Source organism: Microtus oregoni, unplaced genomic scaffold, assembly GCF_018167655.1.
Source record: "Microtus oregoni isolate MIOR12 unplaced genomic scaffold, Mior012 000022F_ref0000154, whole genome shotgun sequence".
NCBI classification, from domain to species: Eukaryota; Metazoa; Chordata; class Mammalia; order Rodentia; family Cricetidae; genus Microtus; species Microtus oregoni.
Window position 1 is genome coordinate 14,555,542 of NW_024543081.1, and position 21,367 is coordinate 14,576,908.

Here is a 21,367-nt window from a genome sequence, read left to right on the forward strand (position 1 = left end):
TGAGGTCCCCACACAGGCTGAGTGAGAGGACCGTGTCCCTGTCCAGAGGAAGGTGAGCTGGGATCTGGCTCACAGAGCAGGGCATTTGTCTTCTCCCCGGTACTGGTGCTTGGGCAGCTATAGTCCCCGCCCACTGCGTGCATTCGTGCCGAGTGCCTGTGCTGAGCTGACCCTTGCACACGTAATGTACACATCACTCATTATGATGCACATAGGGAACTTTATGTCTTGAGAACCATTCTTGAGTTTGGTGTGAGCTTCCCAGTGTCACAGGTAAGCCCACCAGAGACCACCACAGGCACTCTTAATGCTGGAAATATAAAGTCCTTATTGCTGTCCAGCGATGCATGGGGAACTCGCCCAAATCGTGCAACCCTAAGCTCTTGTATTTTTGTTTTTGTGTTTTCAAGACAGGGTTTTTCTGTGTAACAGCCCTGTCTGTCCTGGAACTTGCTTTGCAGACCAGACTGGCCTCAAACTCACAGAGATCCGCCTGTCTCTGCTTCCTGAGAACTGGGATTAAAAGAGTTGCTACCTGGCAGCTCTTGGATTTTTATGCAAATAAAGTACATTCTGGTTGGCACACTTTAGTTAGCAAGAAGTGTAGCTCAGAAGAAAAAAGAAAGCAAGATTTGTGCAGTTAGAGACTTCCTTAGAGCTATGGATTGGGTCTTTGATGGATTAGGACTTTGCTCCCATGTTGGAGGTGCTGGGGCCTATGTGCTGGGTTTAAGGTCAGGATGGTGCCTATAACATGGTCTCAGTGTGCCAAGGTCTGGAAGCCTGTTACATTCCCTACTGGTTCTATGGGCATGAGACAAACTGGTGCCATCTTGGGGCAGGGGGTTGCTCTGTCCCCTTAGCGCTAAGAATTTAACAGGATTTATTCTCTGATTTATATAGTTGAGTAGACAGTTGAGCAAGCAGGGTCCTCCAGTGCAGACTAAGGACGACAGGATTGCTGGCCCAGCAATGGCCTTAAGTGGAGTGGTTATCCAGGGGACCAGAAGAACGAGGACTGATGCCAGTTGTCAGATCCTTGATGTCTTTTTCTCTTTCTTCAGTGTTATTTCTGACCATGGCTAAACTCTCTCTAATCACCCTGATTGGTTGGCACAGAAGCAGCAGTTTTCTCCTGGTGTCCTGTAGAGACCTCCTTGTTTTGGAGTACAACCTCCGCTAAGGAATCCACCTGAGTTTCCAGATGGGGATCAGAATTTCCCAAATGGTCTAGGTCTCACTCACTTGAGTGCTGAGTTCCTTAAAGTCTTTATTCCCTACAATTGAGGCTGAAGTTCCAGCTCCAGCGGAGCCTGTGATTGCATTCCTCCACCAATAGGGGAATGAAAATGTGGGTGGCTTGCCACGCACAGGGCAGCCCACTGTCTAGATTTAAGTCAGCCCTGCTCAGTTCTTCATCACAGATGAATACCTGTGGAATGGCACACATAAGGACTCAAGGAGTAGGGTCTCCTCCAGTGCAAACTGTTCAGAAGATACACACTTGGTTAAGCTGTTCATGCGTGCAAGCCAAGTAGTGGTTGGGGCCTAGAAATACACTTGCTTGCTGTTCTTGGAGTTAACTTACCGTGTATGGCTATAGGAATCTGCAAAGGAGGAGTTACCTAGGGAGCATCTTAATGCCATTGAGCAGTCTTTTCTTGGTGGTCTCCCAGGATGAGCTTAGGTTGGTCCCATTTACAGTTTTCAGGAATGGAAGTAGAGCATACTTTTTGACTAGTTCCTATCCCATACTACGGGGTTTGGGATGCAGAGGTAGCCAGCAGGCATCACCTGTCCTGTTGAGAATGGCTCGGGAACCAATACACTCCCTCTAGCATCCCAAACACTGAGGGGCTGGCTTCTGCTGCTTCCTGGACCTTTACCCTCCATGATCACTGAAGGAATTCCTGCGGCTATTGAAATTTTGGGGCTTGCCACCTTAGGGAGCTCATATTCCAGGGGTACCAATATGGGCCAGTTTGGGGCACATGGGCCAGATGACCCTAGGTGGAGGTTCTCTTTGGATAGTAAATTTGCTGCCTGGGTCTTGACCCCTCACATACAACCTGAGTCTGCGGGTTCTGCCAGTTTCCCAATAATGACCTTCAGTTTTCTGCCAGGCCCTAATCTTTATGGATATGGGACTGCATTGCCCAAGACTCATGAAATTACAGGCAGACCATGATGATTTTCTTTTTAGGACCATTAAAGGGTCAGTGTGCCCTTAGGAGGACTTGGGTCCACAACCCCACTGAGCACAATGGCATTCGCCTGGCTCTTGGCAGTTTGGGGGGCCGTCAGTAGAGCAGGCATAGTTGGGTAGATTGGAGCCCCATCTCCTCAAAAGTGGACCCACAGCCCCAGGAGCATACTTCTTTGCAGCCTGTTCTCCTAGTTGCCTCTGGATGTCTTATTTTACAGAAACCCACCCGGAAGGTGGGTTGATCTCAGTGTATATATCGACTGGCTGTCATCTCTCCAGTTCTGTTCTTTCTTAGTTCTCTCAAGCAAGGTCCTGGCTCTTGGGGATTTTGAGGATTTCCCACAGGGACACAAAGAAGACAAAATAGGACAATCTTAGTCTTAAGGCCCGTGCCAGTCTTATCTTTACTGGGTTGGAGAACATGGTGACAGCCCATCCATCTTTGTCCTCTGTAGTCTCAACTGGGTTTGGTGAAGTCATGGGACAACACTGGTAATCTTCACTGCTGTAGGAGTAGTGAGGACCACAGGGTGCAGGCCTTTCCATGTTGACTCCAGGCTCTGGGTCAGGATCCTCTTTACCCACACAAGGTCAACAGGCTGTCACTTGTTGGGAGGCTCAGATGTGAACAGGGTCATGGCCTCTTGAACCATCTGATGAATAGTCCTCTGGGCTTGTTGCAAGGCCTGGAAGGACTTGAGGAGGGAGTGGTTAGAAATTCCTACCTGATGAGCATCTCTTAGCTTAGGGAAGAGACATGGAGGCTTCTTAAACATAATTTCAAGTGGGGTGATATTCTCAATATGGGGTGCACTTGGCTTTTAGAAAGGCAAGTGGTAGGAGGTTGGCTTTTTTTTTTTTTTGCTTTTTTTTTTTTTTGACAGTCTCAAGGACATTTAGTTAAAGTTTCCTTCAAGGTCCCATTTTTATCTGACCTGAATTCTGTGGCCTATAGACACAATGTAGTTTCCAATCAACATTTAGGACCTTTGGTAGATTTTGGGAAAGTTTGGCCATAAAGGCCTGGACCCCAGGGAGAGGGGCAATCTGAATCTGAGTCAACTCTTGGGGGAGTTTCTTGGTGACCACTGGGGCCAACTCTGTTGTAATAATAAGAGCGGCGGGCTGCGTCCCCGGCACCCGGCCGCCCCCACGGCTAGCTTTACCCGAAATAATTACACAGAAACTGTATTCTTTTAAACACCGCTTGGCCCATTTCTATCTAGCCTCTTCTAGGCTAGCTCTCGCACCTGGACTAGCCCATTTCTAATAATCTGCTGTAGCCCACGAGCTGGCTTACCAGGAATGATCTTAACCTTCATCTGCCTGGAGTGGGAGAATCATGGCGACTCCCTGACTCAGCTTCTTTCTCCCAGCCTTCCGTTCTGTTTACTCCACCCACCTAAGGGTGGGCCTATCAAATGGGCCTAGCAGTTTCTTTATTGCTTAACCAATGAAATCAACAGATTGATATATGACACTCCCCCATCACAACTCTGTTCAGGTAGGGTAATTTTCTACTCATCTAGAGAAGGTGTCTATGAAAACTCGCAAATATTTATACCCATGAATTGTAGGTTTTATAAAGTCTGCTTTCCATGGTTCCCTGCTTCCTCAGGCATGGACTCCTTCTGGGCTTTCCTTCCTCCTTTGGGATTCATTTGTGTTTAAGTAATGCTTCTGGACACAGGGTCTTTGACAAAATTGTCTACTGGAAGGATGTTATATCCGGACCCGAGTAACTTAGCAGTTACTGACCCCGGCTACAGTTTTGGATGCCCCCAGGTGGGTTGCCTGGTAGAGTTTGGTGACCATTTGTCTCCTGATAGCATCAGGGAGTACAGGTCTCCTGTCTGGCAAGACCCACCATGCATTTGCCTCCCATTTGATATCTCCCATCTTGACCACTTAGTTTTTTCCTGTGCATAGTTTGGGCACTTGAGAAACGTGGGTTCTGTCAGGGTAACCAAGATCTGGAGAGGCCCTACTGGTTCCCTTGGGCCTTTAGGGAATTCTCTTTTTGATGCCTGTCACGTGGACAATGGCCACTTCGTTTTGGCAGCCATATGGCTTCTAGTAGAGCCAAGATTTTTTTGTTTTTTGTTTTTTTTTATTTCCTTTCCAGTCAAGGTGAGGAGTCCCCTTTCTTGATCGAGGGGTCCCATGGACAAGGACTGTGATTAATGATGGTTTTGTCCTTCCCCCAGTGTAGTTAATGCCAGAAGCTGAGCCCTTTGTGCCGAGGTCCCACACCATCCTGTCCAAGGTGACAACTGCCTCCCAGCATACGTGATTCTGTCTTGAACAAAACAGCTTCCATCAGGGTACATTACCTCTCCGGCTTCTCTCAGTGGGACATCTGGTAGGTCAGGTGTGGCAGATTGGATCTCCTCAGTCACTTCCAGGCAGTCATGGAGGGGCTCTGTTGGGTTATCATCTGGCAACAGGCTCGCAAGGCTGATGTCTTTTACAGAATCCCATATGGGGCTGGTCCAGAACTGCCTGATAGGGCATTATCGGAGTATCAGAATCCACTCATAGGGCATTATCGGGGTATCGGAATCCACCCTTTTGGGATTCCTCTTCAGCAAGACTTCTGCAGAGGAACAGGGTGGTTAGGAACAGTTCCTGGCCCAAGTTCAGCTTGTTGGCTTTTCACTAACACCCACCCCAGCTGTAGAGACAACTGCCCACAAAGTGGCCAACAGGCAGAAACAGGATCCAGTCTTTTGGATAGGTAGGCTGCTGACTTCTTCCAGGGTCCAAGTGCCTAGGCCTCATTCACATACAAATAGAAGGACTTAGAGACATCCACGAGGGCGAGGTTGGTGCAGAAATGAGGGTCTTCAAGGCCTCAGAAGCTCCTCATTCAGGATCAGTCCATTGTAGTGACTGGGTGCCACCACCGCGGTACTGGTATACAGTGGCTTAGGTACCTTCGAGATCTCGGGTATCCACAAGCGGCAGTACCTGACCTTTTCAGAAATTCCTGCACTTGTTTCTTTGTTTGAGGTGTGTGTGTGTGGGAATAGTAGGATTACCTAGATGTGGCTCTGGGAAAGTGCTCATTTGCCTCCTCCCAACTTGTACCCCCAGGAGGTGACCTGGGGTGGGCGCACATAATTGGGCCTTCTTGGCTAAGAGCCACTGTCCTAGGACCTTTATTGTCTCTATCAGGCCCCTACTGGCCTTCCTACATCTTTTCTGTTTCTGAGGCCATCAGGAGGTCATCCACATACTATAACAGGGTGCTCTTTGGAACCCTCTGCCAAAAAGTCAGGAGGTCTTCACTTAAGGCCTGATTGAAGAGTGTGGGAGAAGTTTTGAACCTTCAGGACAACCTAGTCCAGGTCAATTGGCTGTAATTGGCTGTAAAAACCCTCTCAGGATCAGTTCATTCAAAGGCAACAATGGATTGGCCTATAGGTGTCAAAATGAGGCAAAAGAAGGCATCTTTTAAGCCCAGAACGACACATCCTTGTTTTTCTGTTGGCAGGGGCACTCAGGAGGGTGTAGGGTCAGGAACCATGGGTTAGCCTGTATCCACCCTTTTGTTTATCTTTCTTTGGGATCCTTCATAGTTCTGTAGTCCCTAGTGCCTGGTTTTGAACCCAGAGCAGGGGAGTGTTCCAAGGGGAATGGCAGGGGATGAGGATCCCTGCTTTCTCTAGCCTGGCATTGAGTTTAACAACCCCGTTTGGTTTCCTGGTTCACAGGGTACTGTTTGATCGATACTGGGCAGTAGCACTTAGTAACTGGATGATAATTGGGGGTGGATGGCCAGTCCTGGTGGATTATCCTCAGTCCATACTCCAGGATACTGCTGCTACAAATTCTGCAGGTATCCCAAAGTTTGAGCATCATTTCTGCTCAAACTGGCGACCTGGACTGGGCTTTGAGAGATGAGGATGAGGGGGCGAAGAATCTCCCCTGCACCAGAACATGGCGCATAGAGACCCAGCCATCCATTTCCACATGGTTGGAATCAAGGAGCAGGGAGATCATCCTGGGAAGGGGGTGGGCGGGGGATGCCATAGCAGGTCTTCGGCTCTGAGACAAAACACATGGGGGCATTGTGCTGTGGACTCTGACCATAGGAGTATCTGGGCAAGGGGGCTTCAAGCAGAGCTGCCTCTGTGAGAGGACTGGAGGAAAGGCTGGAGGCAAGGAGGCAGATGAGGAGGCTGCTGGAGCTCTCAGACCCCGAGGGCCTGAGGGTGAAGGTAGGGGACTGAAGGGAATGATGAGGACCCGCTCCTGGTTAGGAAACACGGCCAGCCAAGTCCGAGCAGGGCAGAAGATGAGCTCTGCTGGTCTTGGTGAGACAGAGTCTTCCTTGGCTGTCAGGGCCACACACTGTGGCTTGCAGTGTCCACTAAGTGCTTGCGTCCTTAATGAGAAGGATGTTATTAATTAGTGTGTGCTCCTTGTGGAGTGGCTGGGAAGGAAGGCCTCCTCTAGAGCGGTCTGTGATCCACAGGGGTTTACTTTATAGTGATTACCTCAACCATTGCCTGGCTCAATTTACAGGAGCCTTTGGAGGACCAGGAGGGATTTTCTTTGTAGGGCAGCAATGCCTTTTGGCTCATCTGTAGCGTGAGGTAAAGGCAGTCTCCCACTGATGCGTGGGTTTGAACCAGGCTCGGAATCTGGGGCATTCTGTCCTGTAGGAGCCACGGGACAGGGGTGGCTACATTTGCAGGAGGCTCCTGGGACCACGGCTGTGTGTGATTTCTCTCCTAATTCCTTTTAGTGACCAGCCTTGTGCTGGCCTGTGGAGGCAAGTCTGACTTCATCTAGTTTTACCCAGGCTAACAAAGGACTTGAATCTCTGACCCATTACTTGAGATCCATGTGATTAAACAGGTCCTTCAGCTCTCAGTCTGTCTCATTTTCCCTTGAGATGACATGTAGATTCATTTGAGGGTGGGTGGATGGTGTATGTGTGTGTATACATGTGTGTGAGGGTGTAGCATCTAGTATCTTCTGTTATTTTCCTACCTTGCTTTCTTTCTTTTTTCTCATCCTTCCTTTCTTCCTCTTCTTTCTTTTTTTCTTCTCTTTATTTCTTTCCCTCCCTCCCTTCCTTCCTTCCTTCCTTCCTTCCTTCTTTCCCTCCTTCTTTTTCTTTCAAGGCAGGCTCTCTTCCTGAGCCTGGAGCTCATGAATACCTGGTCCATGAACCCCAGAGTCTCCTGCCAGTCTCTGTCATCAGCCGGGCAGATGCATACCGCTGTGCCCAGCTTCTGCATGGCTGCTGACTGCAGCCAGGTCCCCTTGCTTGCACACTTTACCCACTGAGTCATCCCTACTCCCTCATAAGTTTCTGGAACAAGTGATATTCTCACGGCAGACTTTAAACATTCACTTCTTGTTCGGTAACCTATGATTCATTAGTCTTGCCCTTCAGGAGGTTACAAGGAGACAGCAGACATGGATACTCAGCCCGGTATAACAAGACAGCTGCCCTGAGCCTGGCCCTGCCTCTGTCACCCTGATCTGAGGTCCTTCACCTCTACCCCTGCCTTCCTCCAGACCACTCCCTGTTCTCCCCGCAAGCCTCCCCCTAGGCCTCTGGTCCCAGTCCAGCCGTCTCTCTCCACAGGTGGGCAACCTGGGCCTCCTCTTCATGCTTCTCTTCTTCATCTATGCTGCCTTGGGAGTGGAGCTCTTTGGGAAGCTGGGTGAGTGATGCCTAGGCCTGGCTCCTCAGCCTGCCACCCAAGGCCCTTGTGTGGGGGAGATGCTTCAGTAGCAGGACTCTCATCAAACCCGATCTTAGCATGGGGTATTTGCTGAGGCCTGGCTCATGAGCGTTCATCAGACCTGTGTGGTGGAGTTCTGGACTCAAGCTGTCTGGTCTTCTGGGGAACCTCCTTCCTCTGCCCCCAGCCACTGCCTGTCCTGAACCAGGGCTACCCCAATAACTTAACTCAGTCCTGCATATAAAGTCAGTTCCAGAAATCAGGGCTCCCTGAGGAGCTGACCCTCACCTCACCTCTCTCAGGAGCTATTGGATAGAAAAGCCACATGCTCCTAAGACTGAGCCCCCAGCCAGCGCACCACTTCCTTGAGCCTCAGTTGCCCCATCCATAGGCTGGGCACAGTCCACATGCACATGGTTGCAGGGGATATTTTGAGAGGATGTTGAGGGCTGGCGGCTTGGGGTACTGTTGGTGGACAAGCTGACCACCTCTCCCTCTCAGTCTGCAACGATGAGAACCCGTGTGAGGGCATGAGCCGGCACGCTACCTTCGAGAACTTCGGCATGGCCTTCCTCACACTCTTCCAGGTCTCCACAGGCGATAACTGGAATGGAATCATGAAGGTATTCATGGGCCAGCTGGGGGGAAATCAGATAGTTTCAAGTTCCGGATGCATGGTGGTATGACTGATCCAGACATACCCAGTATGCACGCCCAGTATCCTACAGTACATAGGAAGTCAGGGTCCAGAGACGTCCCGGACCTCCCTGACTCCAGAGAAATGGAGTCCTGCTCAGGTTAGGCAGGACCTTCCTGGGCTGGCACCATGGGTGCCTGAGCAACCCCATGCTTCTTCTCAGATTTGCTAGGGGCTCTAAGAGGTGGGATCAGCCCCAGTAGGGCATGAAGAGGGCCAGGCTAGGGCCCTAGGGACTTGGCTGAAGCTAAGGGAAGCTCAGGCTACTATGGGCATGAAGGCGATGAAGGCTGCTAGAACTCTGGAGGGGGATTAATCTAGGCCCCTTGGTGTGCGTGCGTGCGTGTGTGCGTGTATGTGTGCGTGTGTGGGCATACATGCGTGTATGTGTGTGCGTGCGTGCGGGCATGCGTGTGTGTGTTTGTGTGCGTGTGTGGACATGCGTGCGTGTATGTGTGTGCGTGCATGCGGGCGTGTGTGTGTGTGTGTGTGCCTGAGCTCTGGTAGCCTTGTGGGTCCTCTGTGCATGGAGGTGGGGTGTGTGGCAGGGCAGGTGTGGTGGGTGGCATTGACCCTGCGTGTGGCATCCCTGTGGTAGGACACTCTGCGAGACTGCACCCATGATGAGCGCAGCTGCCTCAGCAGCCTGCAGTTCGTGTCGCCGCTGTACTTCGTGAGCTTTGTGCTCACGGCTCAGTTCGTGCTCATCAACGTGGTGGTAGCTGTGCTCATGAAACATCTGGATGATAGCAACAAGGAGGCCCAGGAGGACGCGGAGATGGATGCTGAAATTGAGCTGGAGATGGCCCATGGCCTGGGCCCTGGCCCCAGTCCCGGCCCGTGTCCCTGTCCTGGCCCGAGGCTGCCCACTAACTCACCAGGAGCCCCCGGTCGTGGATCAGGAGGGCCGGGCATTGGGGGTGACTCCGAGGGTCACCTGTGCCGGCACTGCTACTCTCCAGCACAGGTGGGCAAGGGCTGAGAGGTGAATGGGGCTCAAAGGGCAGGCGCCACGGGGCCAGCTGGGCAGCTGGGCTTGGAGGTGCCCTATCTTTTGGGGTCCCTCTGTGTTCAGCTCTAAGATAGGGCGATCCCAGGCTGTGGGCACAGAGAACGGGAGGGCAGCTCTGCCATACCCACCCCAAAGTCCAGGGACCCAGCCGATAATCCCACCTGTCCCCACCCTGCCCCGTCCGCCTAGGAGACCCTGTGGCTGGACAGCGTCTCTTTAATCATCAAGGACTCCTTGGAGGGGGAGCTGACCATCATTGACAACCTGTCTGGCTCCATCTTCCACCACTACTCCTCACCTGCTGGCTGTGACAAGTGTCACCATGACAAGCAAGAGGTACTGGCAGCCTCAGAGGAGCTGGCTCCCGGGAGTCACCTGGGAGTGAGGTGTTGAGGGACGTTGTGGCTCTAGGCCCCTAGCAACATGCTGGTCCCACTGGTCATAGTGGTTTGTCTGTGAAGTGTGGCCCTGTGGTGTCGCCTAGAGAGCCCACCTCAGCACCTGGATATAAAAAGTGTTCAGAAGCTGCTCGTCCTTGTGTCCCGTCTGGGGCATTTTGTCCTTTGTGACCCACGAAAGGGTCCCTGGTGCCTCTTCTTCCCTAGTGACTGTGGTCCCCCTGAGTGTCTCAATACTTCTCTTGGGCCTCCTCTCAGAGGCAGCTCATCCCCACCCTGCTCAGGGGCCATCTCCCAGGCTATTCCCAAGAGCTCCTCCTATATACCCCGTCCTCCACATGGTGCTCCTGGGCTCAGCCCATGCTGTTCTATAGGATCAGTGGCTGTGAGGTCATCCCCAAGAGCCTTGGGCAGGAGCTGAACATGGAGGTTACTCAACTTTCCTGCCCCATGACTGAAACAGATTCCTCAGTCTAGCAAGTCTTGCAGGGACATGCAGTACAAGTAGCCCTCACAGCCCTCAGAGAAGCCACGCCCAGCCCAGCTCTAAGGACTCTTGGTCTGGGGCAAGTGGACAACAGAGCTCCGTAGCTCGCTGTACCGTGTCTTCTTTTGTGTTCAGACACCAAGGTGGGCCACTCAGACCTGGTTTCCATTGGGAGTGGCCCCTGTGCCATCATGTGTCCCCCAGGCTGGGATCCTACACAGAGTGTGCCCACCATCCATGCCCAGCAGGCCTGCGAACCACTCTGACCACTGCCCCATGTCCTTTCAGGGACCTGTTGCTCAGCGCTCCAGGCCCAGGCTGCCCCATCCCAGCCCCAGGGTGACCCGAGGCCACCACCTCCCCCTGCAGGTGCAGCTGGCTGAGACAGAGGCCTTCTCCCTGAACTCAGACAGGTCCTCGTCCATCCTGCTGGGGGATGACCTGAGTCTTGAGGACCCCACAGCCTGCCCACAGGGCCCTAAGGAGAGTAAGGTAAGTGGCCAGGAGTTCCTCACATTTTCCTCCATGTGCGATGCCAGCTTATCCAGCCAGGTTGGGCTCAGGTGGACACAGTCTAGGTAACTGAGGCCACATCTTCTGTCAGACACAGAAGCAAGTTGCAGGTTGAGATAGCGTGAGCCCATCCGCCTCAGAGTGGACACTGGGTGGCTCTCAAGGAACTTGCAAAGCTGAGAAAGTCAGCAAAGAGACGCTACAACCCTCTGCTCCATGTACAAGACCCCGGGCAGCAGCCAAAGATGAACTCCTCTCCCTAAGTATGAATGTGGAAACTGAGTTCTGGCAAAGGCAGGGGTTCACGTAATGTTCTACTCTGATGTCTTCAGCCCGAGCGACCACTACATTGAGTTAGCATTTGGTTATAGGCGTGAAGAAGAGCCTGTGCTGTCTCAAGGCTATTAGAGTCAGGAAGGGAGGAGCCAGGGGAACCACAGCTGCCCAGGAGCATCCAAGAGGGCTTCCTAGAGGTCAGGACCTTTCACTCACTTGAGGACTGGAAGGTGGTGACTGCTGGTCAGGTGGAGAAGGCGAGAGGAAGGGCTTCCGAGGTAGGGATGGGGATAGCTATGCAGGAACCCTGCCTCTGTCTCCCTCAATACCACCTACCTCCCTTGCCTGCAGGGTGAGCTAGAGCCTCCGGAGGAGCCCTTGCAGGCAGGAGATCTGGATGAATGCTTTTTCCCCTTTGCCAGTGCGCCAGTGTCTGCAGGCCCAGAGAGCCTGCAGTGCGAGATGGAGGCCATCCCGTTCAATCCCGTCCAGTCCTGGCTCAAACACGAGAGCAGCCAAGGTGAGGGTTTCAGCCTTGCCAGCTCCCCACACCCTGATCCTAAGCATCTGCTGCATGAGGGAGGCGGTGGAGGTTCCCCCCACCATAAAGAAGCAAGTGGGGTTCTGAGAATTAGAGACTCAGGCCTGCTACACTGGTAGTAAAGCAGCAGTCGATGAGCGAATGCTAGCTGAAGCCTGGCCTTAAGGAAGCGACACGCTGAGCTTCCTGTGTTCAGTGATGAAAAGGGAGCCAGGTTGCCGCCCACAGCTTTTATTATCAAGCAGAAGGAAGGCTTACAGATTATTGAGGTGGAATAGAGATTAATCTGAGGGGGACACAGTGACCGGAAGACTGGTGTTTTCAATGGCCCTTTGATAAAGAACTCTACCCCAAACCTCCTTTCATAGCTGGTTTGTGTCTTGGGATATAGCAAGGGACTGAGCTGGCTTGCCTGTCACTTGTGCTCCCTCTTGGAAGATGACAAGAATCTGGGTGGCATCACTGGTTGGGTGGGGGGAAAGGGAGACAGTCTAACACAAGAGTGACCCCTCAGACCCCAAACTCACCCCAAGATGTCTTCTGGGATGTCTGGGTGACCGGCTTTTCCATGGACCCTCTGTAAAGCCAGTGACTTCTACTGGGCATGATGGCTGGGGTGCCAGGACCCCAAATTTCCTGATCTCAAAACCTGAGCCCTGGGTCTGCCCCCAGGCTTGTTCTGATGGAGTGTTCAATTAGCTGTTTAAGGAATGAGCATTCCTTCAGTAAGTCGGCAACCTACCAGGACACAGCCTATACGGCTGCCTGGTAACTAGTCACATATTCTGAACCCCGCATTCTTCCTTCATTTTGTGAGGTTCAAAGGGGACCGTAGGCAGAGGTGCTGGCACTGGCATACAAACGTCTGGCCTGCCTCAGGCTCTTCCAACCTGGCCTTGTCCCTTTCTATCCACAGTGGAGCAGACCAGGCCCACCCAGCAGCTTCTATACCATCAGCACAGGGCCTGGCATAGACCTGAGACTCGACCCTGCATTGTCCAGGAGGAGGCCCCAGGCCTGACTTAGCCATGTGGAGTTGTCAGGGCCCAAAGGATAATGAGTTTTAGTGATTGAATACCTACTATGTGCATGGTGCTGGGCCAGGTGTTCCATACCTGCTGATATTCCCCACGTCCCTCCTCTTGTGTCTGTTCTCACTGCTGTGACCAGGTGCCTGGTGAAATCAACTTAAGGAAGTGCTTATTTTGGCCCATAGTTCAAGGGTCCAGTCCATCATGGCGGGGAAGGCATGACAGCAGGAACAGGCAGCAGGTCACATGGCTTCCACAGGCAGGAAGCAGAGCGAGAGATGGATGCTGGTGCTCAGCTCACTTTCTCCCTGGCGTTCATCCCAGGACCCCAGCCTGTGGGATGGCACCACCCGCAGTGAGGGTGGGTCTTGTCGCCTCAACCCAATCTAGACACTTCTTCACAGACATGCTCAGAGTGAAACCGAGGCTTTGAGTTGGAGACTTGCCCAGAGTCTTCTCACAGCCGTTGTTGAGATGCTCACGTGAGAGCTGGTGCTCTGTGCCTGCCTCCTGGGTCGTTCCTAGCACCTCCTCTCCCTTCCCTGCAGCACCGAGTCCCTTCTCCCCAGATGCCTCCAGCCCTCTCCTGCAGATGCCTGCTGAGTTCTTCCACCCTGCTGTGTCTGCCAGCCAGAAGGGACAGGAACCGGGCATGAGTGCAGGGACCCTGCCCAAGATCGCCCTTCAGGGCTCCTGGGCATCCCTGAGGTCTCCGAGTGTCAATTGCACCCTCTTGCGTCAGGTACAAGCACCTCCTGGACTCTGAAGAGCCACGGGTGATACGTGGGGAGGGGAAGGAAAAGAACAGAAAAAAGCCACGACAGCTGAGTCTGGGAAAGTTGGGGAACCTCTGAGACTTGAGAGGTGACACCAAAGATGCGTATGAGTAAGACCAGCTCCTGAGGATCCCCAAGGTTGTCGAGATGACTGAAACAGGGGTCCTAGCTCGAGATGAGGGAAAGAAAAGCATTGAGGAGGCTTTGTGGGGTGACACAGTACTGGGGTCAGGGACCATGCCTTGAGTGCTCTTGGTGGGTGGTAGGGGTATCATTGCTAGACTGCTTGTAGACTGTAAATTGCTTGACTGCAGACGGGCAGGTTGGGAAGTGGGAAGTCTTGGCTGTATGGTCGTCTGTATCAGATGGTTGGAGCCACAGCCCACATGCCAGCTGGGCACAGAGGGCCTTTGGAGCACGAAACAACAATCCACCAGCACATTTGGTGGGCCATGTGTGGGCCCATACAACAGTAGAGGTTGGCCTGCAGGCTTCCTAATAATCGCTTAGTAAGACACAGTTAATCTCCAGTTTTACCAGGCTGTGCTCTGCAGCAGGCAATGGACCGACTTCTTGCCTCCCAAGCAGTTCGGGGTTTAAAGTGTGTGTGTGTGTGTGTGTGTGTTGCAGAAGGAGAGGTGTCAAAGCAAATGAATGCTGGGAGTATAATCTGTGGGGAGGTGAGGGGTGGCTGGGAGAGTGAGCAAAGGCTGGAGGCTTACCTAGGAGAGAGGATGGAGCAGGGCCATGGGGGAGCTGGTAGAAGGGCTTGTGAAGAAGGGACAGGTGGCGGAAGTGATGCTGGAGATGTGGGTGGCTGCGAGTCAGCTGGGAACTATACCAGGGAAGGTCTTGTCATTAGACACTGGGACTAGGAAAGATGGCCCAGGCTGCCCCGAGGGGACAGAGAGCCTGTTTGACATTCGCTGTAACTGCCGAGAGGTCCCAGGGACTGGTGACACAGCAGAAGGGATGCTGTGGGATCCTGGATATGTTGAGAAGGGAAGCATCCTGGGTCCCCATCATCAGACTGTCCACTAAGGACCAGGAGAAGATGATTCAGGGAGCCTCATCCCTTCTTACCTCCTTGCAGGCTACTGTGAGTGACACATCACTGGATGCCAGCCCTAGCAGCTCAGCGGGCAGCCTGCAGACCACATTGGAGGACAGTCTGACACTGAGTGACAGTCCCCGGCATGCTCTGGGACCGCCGGTCCAGGTGCCAGGGCCATGTGCTGGCCTGTCACCGGCCACCCGGCGCCGCCTCAGCCTAAGGGGCCGTGGCTTGTTTAGTCTGCGTGGGTTGAGAGCCCATCAGCGCAGCCACAGCAGCGGGGGCTCCACCAGTCCTGGGTGCACCCACCACGACTCCATGGACCCCTCTGATGAGGAGGGCCGCGGGGGTGCAAGCGGTGGGGGTGCAGGCAGTGAGCACTCCGAGACCCTCAGCAGCCTATCGCTCACGTCTCTCTTCTGTCCACCACCCACGCTGCCACCCCCGGGCCTCACCCCCGCCAGGAAGTTCAGCAGTACCAGCAGCCTCGCTGCTGGACCTGGCCGTCCTGGCACCACAGTCTCAGCCCGCGGCCTGGCCAGGAGCCCATCATGGGCTGCAGACCGCAGCAAGGACCCACCAGGTCAGGCCCCGCTGGCCTCAGGCTTGGGTTCCTCAGCACCTGAGCCACAGCCACCTCCTGGGGAGCTGGAGTCAACCGATGCTGCAAGCAAGAGGAAAAGATGAGGGGCCGCAGGGGCTGCGGGGGACCTGCCAGCTGCTGTCCGCCCGCCTGCCCCATCTTGCCTTCTTTTACCTCAGGAGCCAGGGAGCAGACAGCAATACTTTGTCCACACCTGGGAGTGGCATAGGGGCCAGCCAGCGCCGGGCCACTGGGCAGGCGACTGAGGAGGGTCTGGGTTAGCTGAGGCTCAGATGTGCGGCCCCATCCGTGGCCCTTCCAGTGTATATGCAGATATATACATATATATATATAGAGACAGACATATATTTATTTATTTTTTTTACGGAGAGCTTATGAATTCCAGAAAGTGCTAAAGTTGAGGGTGCAGGCCAGGGCCCAGACGGTGGTCTCGTCTGTTGATTAGGACACAGGCCTGCACAGCACAGATGCTCCTGCTGTGGCTTCGGTGGCTGTAGTTTCGGGTATCTCCCTCAGTTGAGAGCAGCTTGGGAGGACGTTCAGGGCCCAGGAGACAGAAGAGAAGCAATTCAGGGTGCACTTTTTTTCCCTTTTAAAGAGGAGACGCTGCTAAGATCCCCAGCCTCTACCCACATGTCGGGGTTGTCAGTCTTGTCCCTCTGACTGTCGTATTGTTGTGAAGTCTTTTGTAGACACTCTTGACACACAGACTTTCTTAGTTAGCCAGTTAGATGTTCTCTTTAGAAAAACTGGGGGTGGGGTGGGATTTTAGTCTTATTTCTTAGAGCAGGGTTGGGGAACCGGGCATTTCTGAAGCTGGGCAGGGGGCTCAGGATTTGGGTCAAGTTTTGACCTCTGTGAGTACTTGGCGGCGGGGGGGGGGGGGGGGGGGGGGATCAGCCCCTCAGGAAGGCAGCAAACAGGAATAATTCATACAAGAGAGAGGACAGGTGAAGGGGTCCTCGGACCGGCTTGGTCCACACAGATTCCCCGAGCTTGGGTTGTCAGTTACACGAGAACTTTCTATTTTTTGTCCTCCATGAAGGCCTCAAATTGCAGCAGTTCCTGGGGATTATGGTCACCCACCCTAATCAACCCCACCCCTGCCCCAGGAGTGTTTAGGGTAGCTACAAATCTAAAGGGGTCTCTGAGCACCTGCCTAAAGCCTGGCTCCAGCCTTTCCCCACCCCAGCACCCTTAGCTCCACCGAGTTACCCGGACATTCACATCCTCCAACTCCTGCTTACCCTTGGGTATGTCTCACTGTTTCAAACTGCACGTCGGGTCTCCTGTGGTAGCGCTTTCCGGAGGAGTTCAGGATGGGTAGGTTTTTTTTTTTTTTTTTTTTTTTATTGGAATGGTTACCCATTTATTTTAAAAAACTTACTCTGTATTGAGCCCTTGACTTTCACAGGCTCAGCTCTTAAGTGGGTGGGTTTACAATCAGCCTGAAGAAGGGCGGGGCCCGCTGCTGTGGGTGGCCTACTGACAAGGGTGGTGATGTGGGGTGCTCAGCCACATCACTGAGGGTTGCCGTGGGTACTGCTAAGAGCATGTGCATCTCTTGTCCCTGCTCCCAGATTCTGACTTCACAGAAGTGGGCTTCTAGCCAGGCTAGTGAGCAGCAGCTGTGTTTGTAGGCTCTGGGGTGTCCCCATCTGGCACAGGGACCCTGGGATCAGGGCGCTGTGAGGAAGCGAAGAGGAGAGGATTGTTGAGGGGTACTGCCTGCCAAGTGCTTAGAGGCGAGGAGGAGGAAAGTGGTTGTTAAACTCACTTTACACATGGGTAAACTGAGGCTCTGGGTGAGTGCAGCAAAGATCCCGGGTCACCTGTGAAGGGCACTAGCCCGAACACTTGGACTGTGCACACACAGCCGTGGTTGAAGGGAAGGTGACTCCAGGAGCCCAGTGTGGAGTTGACTTGGTTAGAGAGGGCTGGGTCAGGCCCATGGTCTTCAGGCTTTACAATGGTGGTGTTTGATAGCATCTTCCACCTTCTGCTTTCTGGGTACAATGTCAATCATCTAGCTCCATCTTCAGGCTGCCTCTGTGTGTGTGTGCTTATGCGGCTCTTCACAGCCAGCTTTCTCCCTGCCGTGCCTCTGAGGCTGGGTGCAGATGTTCAGGCATCTATACCTTCACGCTGAACTGTGTGACCCCAGAGCAGGCAGATGTGTTGAAGGCTGTTTTAGGGAAATGACAATGTTTAAGCAAGGGCTGTAGCTAGCTAGGTACGGCAGGGCATCTAGAGAGAATGATTTGCTGAGCCCAGAAGCACAGACACTACCTGGGGTGGGTTTTTCCTAGGACCAATCCCAGGTATCTGGCCTTGTGTCTGTGAGTGGGGAGTCAGGGGCCAGGAAAGGTGTGAGCTGCTGGCAAGATGGGTTGTAATGGGCAAGGATTGGGCGGGCGCCCCTTCTTCAACACTGTGGCTCGAGACTGCGGCCTCAGGCTAACCCTGTCCATCACCAAAGCACAAACTCTCCCAATCCACATGGGCCTGGATGTGAGGAGAATGGGAACGCAGGTGCCAGTGCCCGGAAGCTGTCAATTCGCCAGGCTGTGTGGTGCGGGGGTGGAGGGCACACAGCATCTGTAGAGAAGGATCTGGAGCCAGACGGAGCCTGCCCTGCCTTCTTGCTATCTCCTGCTCTGGTCCAGGTAGTCCCTCTGAGGAGGATGAACCGTGAGCAGTACTCACCCATCTGCTTGTCCCCAATATTTCTCCTAGAGCTCACAGCTCCCAGGGTCACCTCCAGCCCCTTTTGCTACTCTGTGTAAGGGCTTGGGGTCTTAGAAGCTGCTGTTTAACCCAGACACACATACTCTTCTTTCCTTTTTCTTTTTGTCGTTGTGCAATAATCAGTGTCCCTAGTAGAGTTGGGGCCTGAGGGGAGGCAGAGGCCACCTCGTCCTGCAAGCCCCCAGCCCAGCTCTGCTGCTCTGACTCTAACTTCCGGTCACTGTACAGTTTCTACAGTGTGAATGAACTTCCCTCTTAGTTGCTGAAGGCGCTGGTCCCTGCTGGCCCAGATGGCCCGGGCATAGAGAAACCAAGCCGTACCGCCAGCCAGCGTTGTTTTGAATAAAACCCCAGAAACTTACTGAGGACTTTCTCCATGTCTCTACTCTTCCTTCCCTGCAGGGTTGGGATCATGCTGGTCCTCCGCCTCCCCGACCCCACCAAGGGAAGCGTGATAATGTCTTCATCCTGCAGCTGTGGGGTCTGGGTTTTGGGGGAATTCAGAGACCCCGTGGAAGGATCCCCTTGTATTCAGGGTCTGGGTGGAGCTTCAGGGCTGGGAATGAGGCGGGGAGAGGTCAAGCTGCTTACCCTCGACACTACAGCCTGAATTCATAGAACTGGTACTACAAGGGCTCATGGCTACAAAGCACAAAAACCCAACTCAAACGGGCTTAGAAGCAAAAGATGGGGGCTGGAGCGACGGCTCAGAGGGAAGGAGTGCCTGCTGCTTGTCTTGGTCCCTGTCCTATTGCTGTGACCATGGCAACTCTTACAAAGGAGAAGGTTTAGCTAGGGCTGGCTTACAGTTCAGAGGGTTAGCTCATTGTTTTCATGGTGGGTAGCCTGGCAGCATGCAGGCAGACATGGTGCTGGAAAAGGAGCTGAGAGCTCTACATCTGGATATTCAGGCAGCAGGAAAAGAGAGTGACCCTGGGCCTGGTTTGGGGCTTTTGAAACCCCAAAGCCCACCCCCAGTGACACACTTCCTCCCATAAGACCACAGCCCCTAATCATTCTCAGGCATCTCCCTGATGATCAGGCATTCAAATACATGAGCCTATGGGCGTCATTCTTACTTGGACCACAACACTGCTCTTGCAGAAGTCTGCGGTTCAGTTCCCAGCATGCAAGTCATGTGGCTCACTGCTGCGCACTGCGTCCGTCCCTCCCCCTACCCCCTGTCTGCGCTCTATGCGCTAGACCCCAGTTCGCGAGCTTTGGGCAAGGGGCTGGAGGTTGAGAACACAGACCTTTTAACACTGGTACCAAAGCCCCTCTTTATTAGCACCATGTAGGCTTAAATACACTGCAGTCATTGGCCAACAGGTGAAAATCCCATCTTCTGATCCTCTAAGCTAGGCACAGCTTCTAGTAACTTTAATTAGAAGGTTCTAGGAGGGAAGAGCAGCTGAAGGCCAGGACTCATTAGTCCCAACAGCTCACAACTGCCTATGACTCCAGTTCCAGGGGATCCACCACCTCCTTCTGGCCTGTGTAGGTTCCTGCATGCTTGTGGTGCACAGAAACTCATGCAGTCGCACATGCGTACACATGAAAAAACCTTTAAGAAGAATAAAAGAGCAGAAGAAAAGAGAAGCAAGAAGGACACAGATGGAAATAACTTAGTGGTTCAAAGTTTTAAGAATTCCAGATGTAGTGTTGGCTTCAGGCGTTGCTGGATCAAAGGCTCTGGTCAAGTCTCTAGGACGCAGTCTTTCTGCCTCTTGACTTTGCTGTTTCTGTGTTTGTTTCTTTCTCTCTGAGGCCTTGGGCTGTCCCCCCACTCCCCGCCCTGCTCCACCAAGGCCCCCTACCTACCTGGCCTGTCACAGCCCTGAAACAATACCCTGGCTCCTTTCTTCCTTGTCCCCTGCTGCCCTTCTTCCAGCTCTTCTCTCTTGGTAGCCCTCTCTGCCCCTTGAGTTCCGTGTTCCAGACATCAGGGAGACCTCTTAGAGTGAGTGCCGTGCTTTCTGATTCTTGGCTGTCTGATTTGTGTGGGTGCTACCATGTTACAATAGCATTCTAGTGTTGGGGATTCACTCCCAAGGTTTTCTCCTCTGTTTGTTTCTGAGCCCTGGAGGGTAGCTCTGGGCTGGGTCAGGTGAGAGTCATAGATGGAGTCTGTATGGGTGGATGGATGGATGATGGATGAAGGAAGGAAGAACAAGCAGGGATAAGGGATGTGGCTGCCTGGCTTGGGGCATGGTAGTGGCACCATACCTAGGTTTAGGGCCAGTACTTGAGGTAGCAATGGCAGTGTGGATGAGGGGAGACTGAGGAACTGGCTAGTTAAAGCAGAACAGTGGCTGGGTTGAGTGGACAGTAGACCTGTAGGAGAGCCTGCTGTAACTTCTTTTGTTGAGGTCCCAGAGTGGGGTCGGGGACAGAGAGGATCACTGTGTCACTGGCCACACTTCCTCCACCCGCCCCCTCCCATGCTCCTTTTGGCTCCATATCATCTCCAGGCCTCCACTATTGCCTTGGCAGCTCCAGCTCTGCCTGCTCCCTCCCTCTGCAGGTGGCAGGTGCGGAAAGGCAGCTACGAGCGCAGGGCCAGCCCACTGAGCTGCCAGGGCGATAACACACTCCATGTCTTCCATTACACGTTTACTGGCCAGTGGGCAGCAAAGGGACAGTGGGAGGCCCCAGCAGGTCCTGCCTCGGCTGCATCCACCCCTGCAAGGAGACTGACTGGCAGGGGAGTGTGACTCCACCCGCTGTGGCAGAGGTGAGCAGCCTAGGAAGGTCTAGCACCTGGCTGAGTGTCCACTTCACCTTGTCCCAACTCTGTGTCCCTGCCTACCCATTAGCAATGAGATTAGAAGCCAGTAGCTACCAAGGAGAGATTGGACTAAGTCGACGCTCCAAGAGCGTTTTCGGTGAGTGACAAACTTCAGCTCTCAGCACTTTTTATTTAGACCCGCATTCACAAATTCTAACCAAATAAACACAGGCGTGTTAGGTATTAATATATGTACCATTATGCAAAACCAGCATTATGGCTGTAATGAAAATTAGATTCTGTCTCGGTGGTGGTGTTCCAGGAGGGCAGACATCCTCTGGTTTACAGCATTGTGACCTCTGGTTGCTATTGCCATGGTAACCATGCTGCCATGGGAATGTGTGGACCAGATGCAGGGCTTGTGGGGTAGAGTGAGGGCAGACCTGTATTCCAGCCCCCTTGTCAACCCTGAGCATCAAGAAAAGTGGGGAGTGGTGGCTAGTGTGAGAGGCTGGAGGGGGGCAGACAGTAAAACAGTAGGGGTAGAGCACCCCCCTCACGCTTACCTCCCTCTTCCCCTCTGCACTAGGT

The 21,367-nt window shown here is 53.2% G+C and overlaps 1 protein-coding gene across 7 annotated transcripts in view; it reads left to right on the forward strand.

The window, feature by feature from the left end:
* The window catches only part of Cacna1i (calcium voltage-gated channel subunit alpha1 I), a 114,589-nt gene extending 98,424 nt beyond the window's left edge, over window positions 1-16,165 (forward strand). For 2 of the 7 annotated variants that reach the window (XM_041671728.1, XM_041671727.1), the window contains exons 30-37: window positions 7,812-7,890; window positions 8,413-8,534; window positions 9,207-9,575; window positions 9,810-9,956; window positions 10,794-10,997; window positions 11,646-11,814; window positions 13,415-13,608; window positions 14,736-16,165. In XM_041671728.1, the coding sequence (XP_041527662.1) occupies window positions 7,812-7,890; window positions 8,413-8,534; window positions 9,207-9,575; window positions 9,810-9,956; window positions 10,794-10,997; window positions 11,646-11,814; window positions 13,415-13,608; window positions 14,736-15,383 (1,932 nt within the window). In that variant the 3' untranslated portion in view covers window positions 15,384-16,165. Of the gene's footprint in view, window positions 1-7,811; window positions 7,891-8,412; window positions 8,535-9,206; window positions 9,576-9,809; window positions 9,957-10,793; window positions 10,998-11,645; window positions 11,815-13,414; window positions 13,609-14,735 lie in introns of those variants that run through there. The other 5 variants (XM_041671729.1, XM_041671731.1, XM_041671730.1 and 2 more) reach the window with 5 other exon arrangements.
* Window positions 16,166-21,367: the final 5,202 nt, after the last annotated feature.